At 45.4% G+C, this 19,618-nt stretch overlaps 1 protein-coding gene across 1 annotated transcript in view; it reads left to right on the forward strand.

Moving 5' to 3' along the window:
- Positions 1-19,618, forward strand: part of LOC147898554 (Eukaryotic translation initiation factor eIF2A family protein) — a 35,594-nt gene that overhangs the window by 14,247 nt on the left and 1,729 nt on the right. The window contains exons 5-11 of the mRNA XM_087379697.1: positions 5,225-5,459; positions 5,550-5,618; positions 5,835-5,936; positions 6,086-6,126; positions 6,221-6,354; positions 6,577-6,640; positions 6,774-6,876. Of these exons, the coding sequence (XP_087235823.1) occupies positions 5,225-5,459; positions 5,550-5,618; positions 5,835-5,936; positions 6,086-6,126; positions 6,221-6,354; positions 6,577-6,640; positions 6,774-6,876 (748 nt within the window). The remainder of the gene's footprint in view (positions 1-5,224; positions 5,460-5,549; positions 5,619-5,834; positions 5,937-6,085; positions 6,127-6,220; positions 6,355-6,576; positions 6,641-6,773; positions 6,877-19,618) is intronic.

The raw sequence follows: 19,618 nt of genomic DNA on the forward strand, positions 1-19,618 counted from the left end.
AACTAACTCCGACTAAGTAGACCTAACTGACCTACTAATTAAACCTAACCTAACCCAAACCTCTAACGTAGTTAACCCAAACCCGGCTAACCTGCGGACCTTAGCAATTGCTAAGGTTCTGTAGCCGCGCAGCACTAATGTAAGGTGGCATCGTCGGGCACGGCGTGGTGAAAAGGTCATGGCGAGGGCACGCGTGACAGCGATGGTGACATACTAGCAATGTGAACAACTGAAATGGCAGGGTGGGCTTGGCGATGGGAAAACTAGATTCGAGGCGGCTTGCGAGGCAACAAAGATGGCGTAGCAGTGTTGGTAACACACGCATTGGGATTTGACGGGTCTGGCAGGGCACGGGCAAGGTGTCGATGAGCAAATACTCCTTCCTTCCTTTGCCTCGTCGGCTTTCTCCTTGAGCAAGCACCAGCTCATTAGCTATGGTGAATTCTAGGGAGTCCCGGCTGACGAGCTAGTTTGTTTGCAAAGAATAGCTGATGGCCGATGTGTCTGACGTTTGGCGCACGAAAAGGGTGAAGGAGGAAACAGAGGTGTCAGTGTTGGGCTCTGATACCAATGTAGAGAAGGGGGTAGGGACAGATTTGGCGAAAGGGGGATAGAGGAGTGGAAGAGAGAGAGAGAGAGGGGAAGAGGGAGAGGAAGGGTAGGAGAGAGAGAATGAGGTGGGAAGAGAGGGAGAGATTGAGAGGGAGTAGGGAAGAGAGAGAGAGAGAGTGAGTGAGCGTAGGCAGGAAGGAGGAAGGGAGAGTAGATAGGATTAGATGTCACATCAAAAAGTACATAGTAGGGGATGGATGGAGACTTATATAGTCCCTCCACGTTTTCCCCCTAAAGGGCCTCTAACTTGGCCTCTTTTTCCCCTTCATTACACTTTTGCTCAATGTATCAGGTTTTCCTTCAGTCTCATAGACGCATAACTTTCTTTCTTTCTCTTCCTGATCATTCCCCTCTCTTTGTATATAGCCTTGATGCTTTGGATGATCATTTTGTATCTCCTTTTGCCTCCATTCCCTCTCCTTGTGCTCCTTTGCATTTCCTCCCCTCTCTCTCCCTCACCATGCCCCCTTGTATGATAAATTCTCTCTTCCTTCTGCATCTACACACGTTCAAGACTTGGTTGGCCCTGAGTGAGGTTCCAGTGAAGCTCCGCTCTTATAAAAATCACTATTTGTGCATTTCTGATGAGGGCTTTATTGACCCCCCATGATGTACTCGGATTTATCTCCCACTCATTGAGGATCTTTATCCGACAGTTTTAGGTTTCATCACATTGACTTCGTATTTAGAGTGGACGAGCTGAGGGAGTACCCAGCAAGAGACGGATTTGTGCCCTATGTGATCTACAGGAGATCGAGTCAAAGGAGCATTTTACCTTCAGATGCCGTGTATATTATGAGATCCGAGGCCGCTACTATTGTCTCTTCAGAGATAGCTTTGGGCTGCTCTCCCACTTTCTTTCCTATCTGGATTAGAGATGCTTAGCTACCTTCATTCATGAGGCAGTTCAGCATTCACAACACTTGCTCAGATTACAGAGGCAGGGACGGAGCACACATGCAGACTCATCTCATAGCGTGGTCACATAGTTCTTTCAGCCAGATCACAGTTCACAGTTCCTCGGATAGTCGGCGAGGTCCTGTAGTTACTTGGATCAATGGGATCCCCTGCCTTGTGGATAGGTGTGGGAGTGTTGAGGGTCCAAGTGTGTGGGAAACCAAGACAAACTACTTCATTAAATAGCTTTGTAAGGATAGGGGCTAGGATATCATTCCCGTATGCAACAAAATCAGTGCGTAAACCCTCATGATCCTTTGCTTGGCCATTATGAAGCTTCATGACCGCGTCTTTGATGCCCCCCTTAGTGAAAAAAGTGCAAGAGGTCAGTCGTGGTATGTTCGAGAGATCAAGTTTGGGCTGGTTGGGGATGTCATAAAGTGTGCGGGTGTACTTATGCCAAACTTGAGTGTGTGTGTGGTGAGGGGGACAGCTGTTCAAGAAGCCGTCACCAAAAGTCTTTGGAATGGTTACTGAAAAGAATGTTCAGTAATTCATCCTCGTTTTGGCAAACAAAGTTTCGTTTCTTTTGGCGGACTAGATGGCGATACTTGCGTAACGTGTCTAGTTTGCTTGGTAGGCCATGTTGGGATTCGAATCAGAGTTGTCGGCGAAGAGCCTTACACTCGTCATCGTACCATCTATTACATGGCATGGACCCTAAAGGCGGTGGACGGTTAGAATGTGTGGTGTATGGGAAGGCACGAAGGGCAGCTTCGTGCAATGATTGGCTAATCAATGCGGCCTGGTCCTCTAGGAGGGGTATGTGGTCAATATAGGTGAGTAGAGTGTAGACCGTGCAGAGCATCTGGGTGAGAGGTTGTTGTCAAAGTGTATGTCGTGATAGGTAGTGTAGGTGGGTGGTGTGGTGAGTGGTAGAGCAAGGCGGGGAGTGGTGATATTGAAGAAGAGATATGTGTGACCAGCCCCAAGTGGTGGTCATGAAACGGAGAAGTTTGTGATGTGAAATGGAGAAGTTTGTGATGTGAAATGGAGAGAGCATCTACATAGAGAGGTGTCGAATGTAGAGCCCCCCAAACATCAAAGAGTGAACTTCTTTTATAGGCCAAGGTCTCCTCAATAAATTATCCCTCGCATGTGGATAGTGTGAGGGAGGCACCATCCATGTGGGCAAGTAGGTTGCACACTCATGCGACAATACCTTGCCTCAATTTTCCATATGAATCAAACCCCCCTTCTCCTAAGTCTAAGATGTCTCATGGCTCCTTCCTAATTTTATAGCATGTACAAGGATCTAGGTCCTTGGAGGACAAGTGGAGGGCTGGCACAAAGATGCTTGCCACCTCCTCCATACATGCACTAAAATATTCCTAGAGATAGGTTGGCACAAGATTCCTTGCCAGCTCAACCTCTTTTATACATTTTATATTTCCATGCCATTGACCTTGTGCGTAGCTGACTTAATGTTGCCATGGGTCCGCCTATGTGCCAAGATGGCCCTTGGAGATTCCTTCACACATCATCCACCTTTCCCATATCTTATTCTAGATGGACCACACTTGTATAAACAAACACTAAATGCACACAATATTTCAGAGCCTAGGCTAAATCACATAATCATCTTCATGAAATAACACCAAGCGCACTATAGCATATGGAATTTTAATTCCTATGTCAACACCCCATTGGGTGCTGGAAACTTCTCTTGTTCTTTCCCTGGAGTTAAATGATTTGTGCGTGATTGTTAATTTTTAAGTTATGGCTATTTGAAATTTTGAGTTTATTAAGTAATATAAGTGAGAATTTCCGCATAAGCACGACTCTGATAGTGAAACATCTCACCTCATGTCCAAATGCCAATGATAAGGTACCACACCTTTCCCTTTGCTGGAGAAGTCAAGACAAGGCCTCATGCCTCTCGTGTATTAGTGTTGCCCTCAACGAGCTTTTACAAGACAAAGATAGGTTATAGTAGTAGCGTCCTCGAATCTCATAGTAGGCTAGGTAAATACAAAGGAAATGCTCCTCTGTCTCAACCGCCCCCAGCGTACATAGCGTGCAGATCCGCTGCTCTCTAGGTATACCCGTTGCTCTCCCTGCCTCAATCCTCAGCGGATGGGATGAAACTTGCATCTGACCAATGGCAATCCTCAATGCATGAGATACTCCTCTATCCTCAAGATACTGGGGTTTGATAATGAATCCCTCCTCTGATACTCACAGGAAGTGGTCGCGATAAAACTGGGTCTTGGTGGGGAGTTCCTGGTCCTCCCCCCAAGTCCGGGATGTGTGAAGCTGGAGGAGGTCTAACCGTATAATACGGTTGATCTCATCTTGCAGGACCAACTCAAGAGGTGTATCCATGCTGTACTAAAAGGGGGGAAGCCTATCCATCTGGATATCGTGCCTGGCAAGCCATGTAGATATGTGTGCAAACCATGTGTCTACCCCGCTCTCCGCGAGTCGTCTGAATGACTCTAGGGCCAATCTTGGGAGTCTCCAATGGGGTAAATCCCACACCTTGTGGATGAAAGTCACTGTCTGAAAGATGGCATCAATCTGGAGAGGTGTCATGGCGAACTCTGCTTGTACTATCTCATGTGGAACTGAGGGCTTACATCGGATCATCCTGGATCCCATCGCCACCTGTAGCCGCTCGAAGCTCCTCCAATCTGTCCTCGGAAGATCGCATCCCCAGAAAGGTGCTGCATACATGACAGTCAGTCGCACTAGTGTGTCGAAAAGCCAAGCCTTCGGTGGTGGATCTTGGAAGTGAGCCTGGAAACACTGCCGCTCTAATCTAGCCATAGCACTACGCCCTCGTGTGAGTCATGCCTGGGCTGCATGTTTCATCGTGAAGATGGGTCGTGTGAAGACTGCTCCCAGATATGTGTATGGCTGCACTATCTCCATTGGTTCACTACGATAGGTGAAAGTGAGTCTGTTTGTCACTGCTCGTGAGGTGTTGAAGATCATAACCTTAGTTTTCCCAAGGTTGACCGTCATATCTCTCTCTCTGCAAAACACCTCTAAGGCCTCCAGATTTCTTTGTAGTCCCTCCGCTGAAGAGGATATGAGGACTATATCATCAGCATATAATAGTATCTGTATGAGGAGATCCCCTAGTGATGAGCCCTCACCACCTATGCGATCTATGAAAGATGTGATCTCATCAATGTAGAGTCCAAAAAGAGTTGGTGAGAGAGGGCAGCCCTGCTTCACCCCAATGGTGCTCTCGACCCACTCCGATAGGCCGCCTGGGGCACGGACCCTGCCTCTGACTGACTCATATAAGCTCATTACACCCCAAATCAGTATCTCTGGGATCTGCATCTCCTGTAGTCTCCTTATCCTGCGGGATCGTGGAACAGTGTCGAAAGCCTTTCGAAAGTCTACGAAGCATGTGTAGACTTTCTGATGTCTAGACCTCGCCGCCTCAATGATAGCCCTCAAAGTAAAAATGTGGTCTAGAGTAGACTCTAGAGTGCTGTCTCCTGAATCCTGCTTGCCCTAGTGCTCGTTGCCTTTGAGAGAGAGAGAGGGGGGGGGGGGTTGTGTGAGGCGGTAGGGGGGGAGGAGAGAGAAGGGGGTGTTTTGTGTGTGTGTGTGTGTGTGTGTGTGTGAGAGAGAGAGAGAGAGAGAGAGAGAGAGAGAGAGAGCTCGAAGTGACCTCTAATACTTTGTTTAATGTTAGGGCTCACCTGCAAGTGTGCGTATATTTGAGTGCACAAAGGTTAGCCAAAGTCAAGCGGTGGCTCGTCGAAGTTTCTATAAATCCTCTAGTGTGCAATTGCTGTGGAATCGTGGATCTACTGGGCTTTTGGTTCTAGCACAATCAGATGTCGACAAGTCGAACCAGAGTTACCTCGGAGAGTCTCGCCTACATTTCCTTACAAGCAATGGAAGCCATGAGGGATCTGTACCTTTAAGTAATCATTTTTACAGCCTTCAATGCATAGTCTTTGTTATACTTATCTTGAAATGCCTTTTTTTTTTGAGCCCGCTTTTCAATTGAACAGGCAAAGAAGGGCCTGTACATGATGTGCAATGGTCTCCCTCTGGTACAGAGTTTTTGGTTGTGTTTGGATGTATCCTTTGACCGTTGTATTTGTACCTGCTTTGTCAAATTTTAAAAGTCATACCCTCTGTTTGATACTAAACACATTTATCAGCTCTCCATTGTTGAAGTTGTGGATTTCGCCTTGAACATGTGTTGCATTGGTGGATTTGGAGGCAGTGAGCTAATAGTACATGTACTGTTGACAAATTATGCCCAGTTTTTACATTCCTTGACAACCTTACAGTTATGCCTGCATGTGCAACCCTATTTGATGCAAAGTGTAAGGTTATTTTCCATTTTAAGAGTGGTCCCTACAACACAGTTCGATGGAATCCGCACGGGAGATGTATCCTTGCAGGAAATAGGGGAAATTGTTATTTACAAAGCTGAACTTCTTGTGTAAAATTTAGAAGGATCAAACCATTTTAAATTTATGGCCGCTTGACTTTTTGTAAACTCTGGTCCACCCATGCTTTACTTACATGTATTCTACAGTCATGTGCCTTGCTGGATTTGGCAACCTTCCAGGAGATATTGTGAGTAGGTTTCATGGCTATTCGCAACTATTGAAAGATGTAATATATTATCATAGTTGGGTAACATTTTTTTCGTAATGGTATTTGCTTGTAGTCATTTTGGGATCGGGCAAGTTTATTGTGCCTGGGAAATACACGAGCTGAATGGTCAGTCACCAGTGAATGGTCAGCTGATGGTAGATATTTTCTGACAGCAACAACAGCTCCTCGCTTGCAAGTAGATAACGGGTATGCTGTTTAGTGACTGGCCTTTTTGTAGATTAATTAATATCTACTACACCGTACCTATATTGAAGATAACATGAGAGGCATGTTATACTCTGCAAATAATTACTCTCCTTTTGAAAACTGTACTATTAAATTAAGCAAAATAATGGGATCAAATGTATTCATTTTCTGTGTCTAAATTGTACATGAAACCACGTCTTTATATGTTCTGCTTGTTTGCAGAATAAGAATTTTCAAATATGATGGTTCTCTATGCTTTGAGAAGAGATTCGAGAAATTATACCAGGTCTTGTACTCCATCTATATCTTGCTAGATATGTTAATACAAATGGATTGTCTCAGCTATACTTTTTCCTTCAGGGATTGCTACAGCATAAACATTGAATTTTACTGATTCTTTTGAGGTGCATGAGTTGCAGGCAGAATGGAAGCCGGCAGCCATGGGGATTTATGAAGATAGGCCTGCTTCTCCACGGCTTGAAATAGGGAAACAGGACAATTTAGACAATTCAAAAGATACAGGTCTATTGTAACTTGCTTTACTGAACACGAATTTCGATTATTAGGCTCAACAATAAAATAATTGTAAATGTAGGCCCTCATGGTCCTGCGCTCTCCGATTGTGTAGTCTGCGAAGTGCTGCCCGTACATTCTGTGTGGTGAACAAGTGGCAAGTAGTGGGCCTGGGCATAAAGGACATATCCGGTGGTGTCTGCATTTGGGCATCATAGAGGGAGCTTGCATATGTGTGCCACACATATGGATCGATGATGGGAATAGGTGGCTTGCCCTACGATAGAAACCCCCATCCAGTGGTTGGGTCTCCTTGAAACGATATGACAATCTTGTCCATCCTATGTGTGAGGAAGGCCTGCCTCTTACGACGTGTCTCGTCAAAAGATCCTGTGTCTCAGGTGGTGTCAGATGACCCAGAGCCCGCTCCTGTTTCAGGTGGGCTCTCGCCTCTCTGCACTCGCCATCGAACCAGGGGTTTTGGGGCATCTTCCCATCTTGGACCTGCATGGGTCGGGTCGTGGGAAATGATCCAGTAGTAGCATCATGTACTACAGAGACAAGGGTGTCAGGGGTGCTGGCGAGGTCTACATCATCTCGAAGTAGAGTCGGGAGCCCCTTGGCTAAGTGACTCATATACACTGGGTCAAGGACACAGTCAAAGTGGATCTGGATGCGTGCAAGTGTGGCGGGGGGGCTCCCTGTGGCTGGCATAGTGACAGAGATATGAAAGGCCAAGTATGAGTGGTCAGCTGCGAGTGGGGGGGGAAGTATTGTTAGAATTATCATTATATTCTAGCAGTGACCAATGTAATGTACTAAGTAGGTTAGGGGCACTTTCCCCTCCTTAGAGGTTTTTCCCCCTGACCACAATTAGTTCACTAACTATGGTTAGTGAAGGATAAGGTTTTGTCACTTAGACAAAACCTTTCCCTCTTGTTATATTCAGTCACTTCATCCATTGCAAACTGACGTTCAGCTCTCCTGCTCTCTCACTATCCTCTTTCTGACCCTGCTCTTCCGTACAAATATATAGCAGCCCACGTTGATGTCCGTACGCCCGCACTAGTGTCGAAGCTCCAACCAATACATTCGTTGTACCTTCGTTGCACGACTGTCGTACAACTGGTAGCCTTTCGTACTGTTCTATATCTGGCCCGTCCGTATATCTGTACAATGTACGTGAGCCATACAGTCTGCATCCCATCCGTACAACGTACGGGCTTTTGTACTGCATGCGTCACTCCATCCGTACACATGCTGTCAGTCCGTATGTACGTCGTCCGTATGCATTTTGTACAAGATGTGCCGTACATGCTTCTGATGTCCGTACAGGTATCTGCGCCGTACGTATCTATCACACAATCGTACGGATTGTTAGTCGTCCGTACAGTTGTGCATCAGCAGTCCGTACTGTTGCTGGAAATCCGTACACATCTTGTAGGCCCTTGTACCTTTCGTTGGTGGCCACACTTTGTGTAGGTTTTCCTTTTAGGATTTTCTTGTAGGATTACTTTGCAGGTTTTTGCTTTATAGGTTCTTCTCTTTGCAGAGAAATTGGGGCTTTTGAGATCTTTGCAGGCACATTGCATTTTTTGAAGTGCTCTTGTGCAATTTTTGGGCAGACATTGCAAAGAAGAGCAATTTGGGAGCTTTGCAAGTTTTTTGGACTCATTTTGAGTCACATTTGAACACTCAGGAATTTTCATTTGGACACATTGGCCGTAGAATCTACTCCTTTTGCAGATAAATTGTGAATTGGGGCTTTCAATCAATTTGCCCCTTTTTGAGTTGCAATTTCTTGCAAAAATTTGGGGTTTTTTGCTTTACATGGCAATTTCTTGCATTTTTTGGGCTTTCAAGCAATTTGCCCTCTTTTGGATCCAATTTCCCTGAAAAAATTGGGGCTTTTGGCATTTTGATGCAATTTGGCAGTGTACAAGCATTTTGGGACTGTTGCAGGCAATTTTGGACTCATTTTGAGTGACGTTGCAGACATTGGCAAGTTTTGTAGGTATTTTTGAGTGACATTGGAGAGCATTTGCAAGATAATTGAAGTGCATTCTGAGCCTTTGATAGGCTGTGACAGTATTTGTCACTGTGGGCAGATTTTTCTTTGCAGATTTTACTTGTGCATTTTATATCCCAAGAAGGGATTTCACTTGGTCAGTCTGCTGTATTTTTTTGATATTATCTGGTATAAATGGCTCAGAATAACTCCAATGAGGTGTTCGGGGTTCTCACACAGGAGGATAAGTTGGATGGCACCAACTACTCCTTGTGGAGTTTCATGGTTCGCAACATCTTGGTTGGCAGACATCTTTGGGATTATGTCAATGGAGATGAAGCAAGACCAGATACAACGACTACACCTGTCACTCCTACAGCTGGAGGCAGGGGTAGAGGTACAAATGCAGGACAGGTGGTTGGAGCAGTCGCTCCAGGAGCTCCCACAGCAAAGCAGAAAAGATGGGACTCTAGAGATGCACAAGCTCTTTCAATAATTTCTCTTTTTGTCAAGAGGTTCATCATACCTCATATTCGGTCATGCAAGACATCTATGGCAGCTTGGGAGATACTAGAGAGTATGTTTGCAGCAAGAAATGATGCAAGGGTTTCCTTTCTGAAGCGAGAACTTTCCCATACACATATGGAGGAGGGAGATTCCATGAATTCTCACCTCACAAAGCTTTAGGATCTCAGGGAACAATTGTTGAATGTTGATGAAGTCATTCCGGATTCAGAGATGATCACCACCACTCTGAACTCTCTTCCTGAGTCCTATCTCGGTTTCCACACCTCGCTGAATTTGTCATTGAGGGGGGGCAGCAATCCTCTCTTCTTTCACGAGTTGGTAGGACTTCTGTTGCAGGAGGAACAAACTCGTAGAAATATGGCAACCCGGGCTGGCGAGCATGCTATGCTCTCCAAGTTCAAACCCAAGGGTAAAGGGCAGCAAAAGCCACATGCCAATCAGCCCACACATCAGCATAAAGCTGATTCTGGACAGCCTTCTTATAAGGCAAAGGGTGATACAAATAAGTAGAAAAAGAAGGCATCTGTCATTATTGCAAAAGGCCAGGTCATTATATTGGAGAGTGCAAGAAGCGTATAGCCAAAGAGAAGAAAAGGGATTCTGGTATGGCTGTGTCAGATGCATCAGTTCCACATTCTCATGATGGAGGAGATGTTGCAGCCAACTTGGTTGAAGAGCACTATGCCTTTTTGTCTTGCACTTCAGATTTTTCAGTGGGTAGTTCTGATATTACAGCCACTAAAGATGATGACCCATATGCTTTCTTGAATTGCAGCTACGATCCTTCAAAGGATGAATGCTCCTTTAGTGTTGATGAGACACTTCATACATGGTATTTTGACAGTGGTGCTTCAAAGCACATCACTTCCAAGAAGAGTCTGTTTGTAACTCTGCATTGTTCACCTACCAAGAAGAAGGTAACTTGTGCGAATAATTCTTCTTATTTAGTGTGTGGAGTGGAAGACATTATTCTCACATCCACTGATGGCACAGATTTCAGAATTTCAGATGTACTCTATGCTAGGGATAAAGAAGAATTTGCTTTCAGTGTCCTCACTCAATAGAGGAGGATTTCAAGTTGTTTTTTATGATGACAACTTACAAGTGTGCAGTCAGAGACAAAGAAAATGACTATGCTTTGATGTTGTCTGGCCCTTTGTATTGGGGTCTTTTTCAGCTTGATTTATATGAAAAAAGATCCCATCTTGCATTATCAGTTAGCACTCCCACTGCTGCGATGCAGAATGCGGAGTTATGGCATGCCAGGTTGGTCCCATGAGGACACTTGCTTTTGGGGGTTATCTCTATTTTGTTACATTCATAGATGACTTTACCAACTACACTATGGATCTATGGTCTCAAGGCAAAATCAGAAGTGTTTATGCATTTCAAACACTTTGTGACTATGGTTGAGAATGAGACAGGACTCAAGGTGCCGACACTTCGAACAGATCGAGGGGGGGGAGTATATGTCTCATGAATTTGAGACATTTTTGAAACAAAAAGGCATCATGCATCAGCTTACAGTGAGGCTTACACCTCAACAGAATGGCAAAGCTGAGCGGAAGAATCGCACCACCATGGAAATGGATAGATGCATGCTCACTAGTAAGAAGTTGCCTCACAGGTTTTGGTTGGAAGGCCTCATGTGTGCCAACTATATTTTAAATCGGGCTCCTACAAAGGCTTTGAAGACAATCACTCCCTATGAAGCATGGCATGGGAGAAAGCCTTCCGTGGACCATTTCAGAGTTTTTGGTTGTGTTGCATATGCCCACGTGCCTGTGGAGTTCAGACACAAGTTGTTAGATAAGGCACTCAAATGCATTTTTGTGGGACATAGTTCACAAAGCAAAGGCTATTGTCTCTACAATCCTGCTACACGCAAGATTTTTGTTAATAGAGATGTTATGTTCTCTGAAAATTCTGCACACACACATGCTGAATGTCAGATTCCAGCCTCTTCAGATGATGTGTTTGAGGGGATGCTTCCTATAGTATTTGGTTCCCCCGCTGAAACTCAGAATTTACAGCAACCTCCGTCAGATCCACATGTACAAATTCAGCCCCCAGCTGAATTAGTACAGCCTCAAGGTGTGGATGAAGTTGTCAGGCAAGAAATTCAAGAGATACACGCAGCCAAAACAGTCCCGCATTGGTTGCTTCAGACTCTTAGGGAGAGTAAGCTTGAGGCTCCATTGCCTAGTAGAACTCGTAGTGCAGTAAGGCACATGGGGGGGGCTCTTTCAGTTGAATCAGCTGATGCAGGTACTCTTCTTGATGAGAAGGAGCTTGAGACATTTGAAGAAGCAAAGGATAATGTGCATTGGATGAATGCCATGCACGATGAATTGCAGTCCATTCATAAAAATCAGACTTGGGATGTCATGGATTTGCCACCAGGTAAGAATGCCATAGGTACATGTTGGGTTTTCAAAGTCAAAAGAAAGCCAGATGGGTCCATTGATCGGTACAAGGCAAGGCTGGTTGCAAAAGGATATGCTTAGAAAAAGGGCATAGATTATGAGGAGACTTTTGCTCCTACATCTAGAATGACCACCATCAGGTCAGTTATAACAATGGCTGCAAATTTTGAATGGAATGTTCGATTCTCACTGATGGTCAGAGTGCTATAGCAGTGGCAAAGAATCCTGTGTTTCATGCTCGCACGAAGCACATTGAGATTCACTATTACTATGTCAGAGAGAAGTTGCATGCAGGAGAGATCAGTATAATCTGTGTGTCAACACATGACAATGTTGCAGACATCTTCACCAAAGCACTTCCACGTGAAAAGTTTGAGGCATTTCACAGTGCCCTGAACTTATCTCCTTTTGGTGATTGATCATTTCCTTGTACATGACATTGGCACTACAGGGGGGTGTTAGAATTATTATTATATTCTAGTAGTGACCAATGTAATGTAATAAGTAGGTTAGGGGCACTTTTCCCTCCTTAGAGGTTTTCCCCGTTGACCACAGTTAGTTCACTAACTATGGTTAGTGAAGGATGAGGTTTTGTCACTTAGACAAAACCTTTCCCTCTTGTTGTATTCAGTCACTTCATCCATTGCAATCTGACGTTCAGCTCTCTTGCTCTCTCACTCTCTCTTTGTCTAACAGGTATGACAAAGTCGTGTATCCGTGAGACAAAATCTAGTGGGCCCAGTAGATAGTCCACCGTACTAGATCCACCACCATGTGGAAAGTAGGTGAGTTCTCCCGATGATGGCCATCTCTAAAGACCATTATAAATGATCCTGCCCCTAGCTCAAGGAGATGTTGTCCATATCGTGTCACCTGTGGGGCATTTGCAAAGTGTCTCAATATCCGGAGCTCAACTGCATCTAGCTCTAGGACTATATATGGATCTTTGTCATCTTGAATCGTCTCATATGGCATGTGTCCGTCTGTAGTGACCTCTCGTGCACAGGATGATGTGTCTGGAGGGAAGTAACACACTGTAATGAAGATGGGTTGAGCATCTAGAAGCTGAACGTGTATCCACATGTGTCATGCATGCTCCTCTCTCCGGACCACAGATATATGTGGTCTCAAATGTGACTTAAAAAGGACAGCCACCCAAACGGAGCCTTGTACTCCGCTATCTCTCCTCAACTCCCTCCTCTGAGCTGAGTCCCAGGTGTATCCTGTTACTGTGGGCAGTCCTCTGCCAGGGATCTCATGTGTCTCAGTGTAGAAGATCAAATCTCTATTACTGTATGTCTTCGAGAGACCTCCCGGGTCAGACCATAGTGTGCCATTACAATTTCATACTGATATTTTCAGTCTGGTGTGTGCACACGTCCCCTAGGCTCGACACCGTCATAATTCCCCATCTTCTTTCTCCCCTCTATCTACTCTTTCTTTGATGATCACGTTGCCATCTCTGTAGGCAGCCCATTTTCCTGCTTTTCTTGCTGCCATGACTGGTACCATTCCCTCCCTCCTAGGAGTCGAGGGCACCAACAATAGGTCTCCGGCATGTTCCGGAGACACCATAACTCATGATGGGACCCTATGTCTAGCCCACGTGGAGCTCAGACTTTTCATGACTGGCACATGAAAAAAGACAAGCTACAGGACATGGCAGGACTCCTGACACATGGAGTCTTTTTCCTTCTGTCCTTAGATTCAATCCATCAGCAGTTTCTTGGGAGAAATGATAGACACCTCTAATTCCCCATCAGGGGTATACTCTCATGATCATTTTAGTTTCTTTAGTCTCATGGGCCTTTTTTTAACCTTTCGCATACATTAATGAATCTCTCTCTCTCTCTCTCTCTCTCTCTCTCTCTCCTCCCTCCCCCTCTCCCTCATCCTCCCCCCCCCAGCCCCCCTGTGAGCCATCGCCCTGCTGCTGCTGCTGCTGTGCCCAGGCCCTGCTGTCGCGCCATCGCCGCCGTGCTCCTGCTGTCCATTGCACCCAAGCCCATAGTGGAGCCTTGCTGCCCCCGGGCCTTCGCCAGGCTAGATGCCTAGCTGCAGGCACCTTTCTTGTGCCAGAGCTCCCAAGACCCCCTCCGTGAGCTGCTACTGCGTCAGGGGCTCCAGGCCCCCCGGTGAGCTGCTGCTGTCTGCGCCAAAGACTCCAGGCCCTCCCTCAAACTGCTGTACCTACAACAAGGGTCCCTGTGAGCTTATGATCGGTCACATTTGACAAGGACCTGAAGGGCCTGCAAACAGAAACAAAGGGAGGGAAAAATCAGATCAACAAACATGGGTTCCAAGTGAAGAGATTCAAGACTGCAAGAAGGGGCTAAGACAGCAAAGCAAGATGCCAACACGAGGCTTTTTAGAAGACACATGGGCAAACAAGCCCTAGACAATGCCATGGTAGCCCTCTCATCATCAGGGACAGCTCACAAAGCTACAAATGAGGTATTGGTCTGCCTCAACAAAAATATGCCTTGCATTAATTGAGAGGACCGACAGTTTGGAGGCCACCAATGTGGCTTTAATGGCTGAGAAGGCTCATGTAGACAAGACACTCAATGAATTCAAGAAGCAAGGAGGAAAAATACAGGAGGAATGGAGGAAAGAAAAGGCAAAGTGTGAAGAGTGGGAAAAAGAAAGAAGGGTGGGAAACCTAGAGAATCAACCTCCAAGACAAGGTACATGCATTAGGGACTGAACTACAGCAAATGAGAGACAGGCAGGTGACCTCAGAAGGGGGCTGCAAAGCTATGGAGGAACTTAGAGCAGAAAATACAACCCTCAAGAGAGAGATGGCTGCCATGCAGTGTTGGTAAGATGCTTGACAGTAGGAGATACTCCAATGGCAGATGCCCAAGTTTTGTCTTGTCCATGAAGATGGGAGTCAATCTCACATGTGACACAGCCTGGTTGGTAGGCAAGGTGGAGACACCCACAAGACCTTTAGTGCTGAAACTCCGGACTGCCATGGATAGATCTACCCTCATGAGTATGAGAACAACTTTGAAAGGGACAAAAATATACTTGGATGGTGACTTCACTCTCCTACAACAGGAACATCTCAAGCTGCTAAGTTTAGGGATAAACCTAGGCCTTTGTGTATGTGCCTGCCCGTGTGTGGTTGTGTGTGTGTGTGTGTGTGTGTGTGTGAGAGAGAGAGAGAGAGAGAGAGAGTGTGTGTGTGTGTGTGTGGAAGAGGGTGTGTGTGAGAGAGGCCACTGCTTGCAGCCAGCACCTTGCGTGCCCTTTGTTTAGGGCTTCTTGCACCCTTTTTTGGTTCCCACTCCAGCTCACGTGCTCCCACGTTGCAGCTGCTCGTTTCTCCTGCCGTTTGACGCCTTCGAGGTTCTGTTGTAGATCCGTTTTTGCTCGGTACAATTCCATTTTGTTACGTACGCTTTCTGTCAGCCCGTCCGTACCTTTTCTCTGTCAGGCCGTATGCCCGTCCGTACGCTTTCTGTCAGCATCCGTACTTCTTCTGTCAGTCTGTACTTTTTATGTCAGGCACGTCCGTACTTTTCTGTCAGGCTGTACGTTTTCTGTCAGGTACGTCAGGTCGTCCGTACATTTTCTATCAGGTTGTCCGTATTTGTGTTTGTTCCATCCGTACTGTCAGGCCGTCTGTACAGATTCTGTTGCTGCTGTACCTGATGTGCTTTCCTCTTTGTAAAGCCTTGCTGCTTCCAAGCCTTCCAAATTCTGTATGCATTTTCTTACTTTAGCCTCCTTGTATCTCCTTTTCCTTGACTCAAATGGCGGATTATTCCTATGAGAAAACCTTTCACAAAGATAAGTTGGTTTCCAACAAGAAACAAAAATAGGTGATGGATTCAGATGATTCCCTTCATGCCTCTAGTGAGGCTCAGCTTGTTTATGAGGTTATGCATGAAGGGTTTGAAGACACCCGCAAGGGTTGGAAAGATCCACTTCCCACCACTGGCATTATGGTGGAAGTGGATGATATCTTTGATTCAGTTAAGGAGTATGCAAAGCATGCCATTATAATTTTCTTCCCAGGACAGATGCCTGCTGCAGCAGATGTTGGGAATTGGTTGACTCAAACCCTGGGTGGTTCTTATATTAAAAAAGCTCATTATGCAGCGAGGGGTTTTTTTGAGATCATCATGGCTGATGAAGAGCACCATCAGGTTTTGCTGGAGAACTCTCCTCTCTTCTATGGCCAGCAGATGATCCATGTCTTGCTCTGGTCTCCCACCTGGGATTATCAGGCATTGATTCGGCATCGTTATCTTGTTTGGGTAGAAGTGTGGATTTTTCTCAATGCTTGTCTTCGCTTTTACCTAAAATTGCAGCTTCCCTCGGTAAGGTGGTATGTCCACCGCGACCCAAACTCGAATCACTTCTGCATTTTGTGGGACACAGATCATCCCACTCCAGCTTCATATTCGGTTACGATGAATAATGGTTCCATGGGGAGTGCCTTTTACAAGCTCAAGTGGAGGCTGTTTGTAGGTGCTTGCTTTGAATGCAAGCAATTTGGGCACATGGCTTCACAATGCCCTTCCTGAGCTCCACGGATGCCAGTGCAAGCTGAAATGGTTCAGCCTTTGAATAAGAATGCAAATGCCTCTTCTGTGGTAAAAAACAAAGGGGTCAAACAGTTTTTCTGTGTTTAAGATAAAGGCAAAGCCCTGGCTGTCTCAAATGGTAATGCTTCTCTTCCTGTGCCTTTGTCCTCTCCACCTTAAGGGAAGGACAAAAATTTGACTGACGGATGGCAAACTCCTCGCAAAGTGATCTCTCCTAGGTGACCTTTGCCTTCTCAGACTTGGAGTGGTGCATCCTCTCATGGGAAAACACCTGCTGAAAACTCTGGTGTTGGCTTGACCTGGACTGCTGTGATTGCAAATTGGACCTTGTTTCTTGAAGAGGAAGTTGTTGCACTTTTATCCTCTCCGGGGCAGAGGCCCGGACATTGAGGTGGAAATGCAGACGTAGACAGCGCGTTAGTTGCTGTACATACCTGTCCCATAATTGTAAATATGCTTGATTATCTAAAGTGTGTTACTCTCAATGTACAGGAAATGTGTGATGGTCGCAAATGGAAACTGGTCTGGATGTATATCAGCCAATTGCAGCCTGATATAGTTGCTTTGCAAGAGCATAATCAGCATATGTATGCTGGTCAGATAGGCGATTTTGCTGGTTATGATATCTTCTATGCTGGAGAGCACTCCTTTTCTGGCGTGGCTTTTTTGGTAAAGCACGACCTTCAACCTATTGTGGCTCTCAATGATCGCCATGGTAGATGGATTATTGTTCAGTTTGCATCGGTTTATGCTCCCTAATCTTCTCGTGATAGAGCTTTGATCTAGGCTGCCATGCATAGCTATCCATGGCAACAACATGCCTTCATTTGTGGTGACTTTAATAATGCCCCTCAATCGGGTGACAACACCTCAGGCCACACTCATATGTTGGCTTCTGAAACACAGGCATGGTCTGATTTTTTGCTTCAGTTGCGCCTGGTTGATCTTTGGAAGGATTTACAGCCCATGCTTCTGGGCTATACCTTTCAGCATAATGCTTGATCTCCTTATCGGGCACGCTTGGACAGATGGTATCAGGTTGATTCACAGCATTGTGATGCCTTTACTTGTCAACTTTGGGTTGATCATGCTTTCACACATTCGGATCATGCTCCTCTTTGATTGAGGCTTTTCTTACATGAATTTCCCACTGACAGATTGCCTTGCCGAAGGCTTTTGCTGATTAATAATAGTTATCTAGAGCATGCTGACTTTAAAGCCTTGGTCTCTGATGCTATTCAGCCTCTCTCTCGTCAGATACACATTGGTTTGGATTATGCCTGGCAGGCTTTTGTTGCTCCGATGCAAGCAGTTATTCGGGTTTATGGCAAATCCTATATGCAAGCCATAAGGGAGACTGTAGCACATGCCAAATTTACTTGTTAGAGTTTGATTGAGCTTGCTCATCTTCGCCGTTTGTCTTCAGAGGAAAGCATGCTCTTATGTCAGGCTCAATTCTCTCTTCAATCCAATGATCGCAGAAAGCTTGCTAAATGGGAAACCCGATCCAGACAATGGGCCTTTTTGGATAAAGGCTGCTCTTCCAAGCAATTTTTTAAGAGCTTACACTACAAAATAAAAGCTGCCAATATCTGTCGGATCCGGATGCCTGATGATTCTTGGTCAACATCTCGTTCAGAGCTTGCCGATTTATGTATGCAGTACTTCTCCACTCATTTTGGGCATGTGGATACTCTTTCTCCTCAGGTCGTGTCTGCACGTCAGCTTCTTTTGCAACATGTTCATCCAATTCCGTCTAATGCTCAGGCTTTGGAACTTGAACATCCCTTCATTGAAAAGGAATTGTCTGATGCATTGAGATCCTGTGGCAGATGGAAATCTCCAGGATGGGATGGTCTCACTGTTGAATTCTTTCTTGCTTTTTGGGATCTTCTTAAATTCACCTTGCTGCAAATGGTAAATGCAGCATGGCAAAATCAGCAAATGCCTGTGTCATGGAAAAAGGGTCTTCTCAAGCTGATTCCAAAGAAGCAGCTATGTGATTCACTAGGTGATTGGAGGCCAATCACGCTCATGCCAATCATTTACAAGATCATTGCCAAAATGGTGGTTGATCGTATTAAAGATTATTTGCATGATGGGTTGCATCCCTCCCAATATGGCTTTGTTCCACGTCGCCATATCACAAATAACATTGCCAATGCTTATATTGGGATTGAATATGCCAAATACACGCAGCAGGATGTTCTACTCTTGCAGGTAGATATTGCAAAAGCCTTTGATACAGTTGAATGGGATTTCATCTCGCAAACTATGCGAGCTTTGGGGTTTGGACAAAAAATGCAGCAGGGTATTTACTGGCTTTACAGAGATAGCAATGCGGCTTGCATTCTTTCTGGGGATATCTCTGATGAGTGGACTCTTCGTTGTTCGGTCCACCAGGGATGCCCTTTCAGTGCTTTACTGTATGCCATTGCTACTCATCCTATGCTGCAATATATTGATCATCTTGTGGCTACAGGATTACTTCATGGCTTGGAATTGGATGCTAATTGCAGCATGGTTGCTCAAGCTTATGCTAATGATTCTTTCTTTACCCCGAAGAATACGCCTCATGATCTTGGTGCCTTGATGCAGGCCCTCTCTGTTTATGGTTTGGCAGTTGGTCTTCATGTTAATTTTCAGAAGTCTAAGTTACTCCCTTTGCATTCCAAAGACTGGCATAGTCTCTTATGGCCTGGAGATATCATTCCACCCACTCAGTTTGTTCGTCATCTTGGTTACCCTTTGGGGTGGAAACTCACTCGCCGACAACAAATTGATTGGGTTTTGGCTAAGCTTCAAAAAAAGCTCGAGTATTGGAAACTAGCAACCTAGCCTTTGCACGTTCGTCTTCGAATAGTGCAGTCCATCCTCGTGGCATATATTCAATTTTACTTGCCATTGATCATGAGCGCCTGCAAGCGAGATTCCCATATGTTCTGTTTGGGAAGTTCTTTTGGCTATTTGGGTTTCATCTATCTAGACCGGAGTCTCATCTTTTTTGCATTTGGGTTTGCTACTGGGCACTATGGACGTTATGGACATATAGGAATTGTAAAGTCTTTGGTGATCCTACTTTCTCTCTGTTTGGCTTTTTCAGGCGTTCTCTGCAGCAATCTTTCTTTGATTGCTTGCAAACCCGCTGCATAGATCATGAGGTCTTTTTGGCATATACTGAAATTTTCAGTTGATGTAGTTGTAGCACCTTGTTTTGAGGTTGCCACTCA

Source organism: Dipteris shenzhenensis, chromosome 9 (genome assembly GCF_047967505.1).
Source record: "Dipteris shenzhenensis isolate YYH24624 ecotype China chromosome 9, Dip_SZ_1.0, whole genome shotgun sequence".
Classification (NCBI taxonomy): domain Eukaryota; kingdom Viridiplantae; phylum Streptophyta; class Polypodiopsida; order Gleicheniales; family Dipteridaceae; genus Dipteris; species Dipteris shenzhenensis.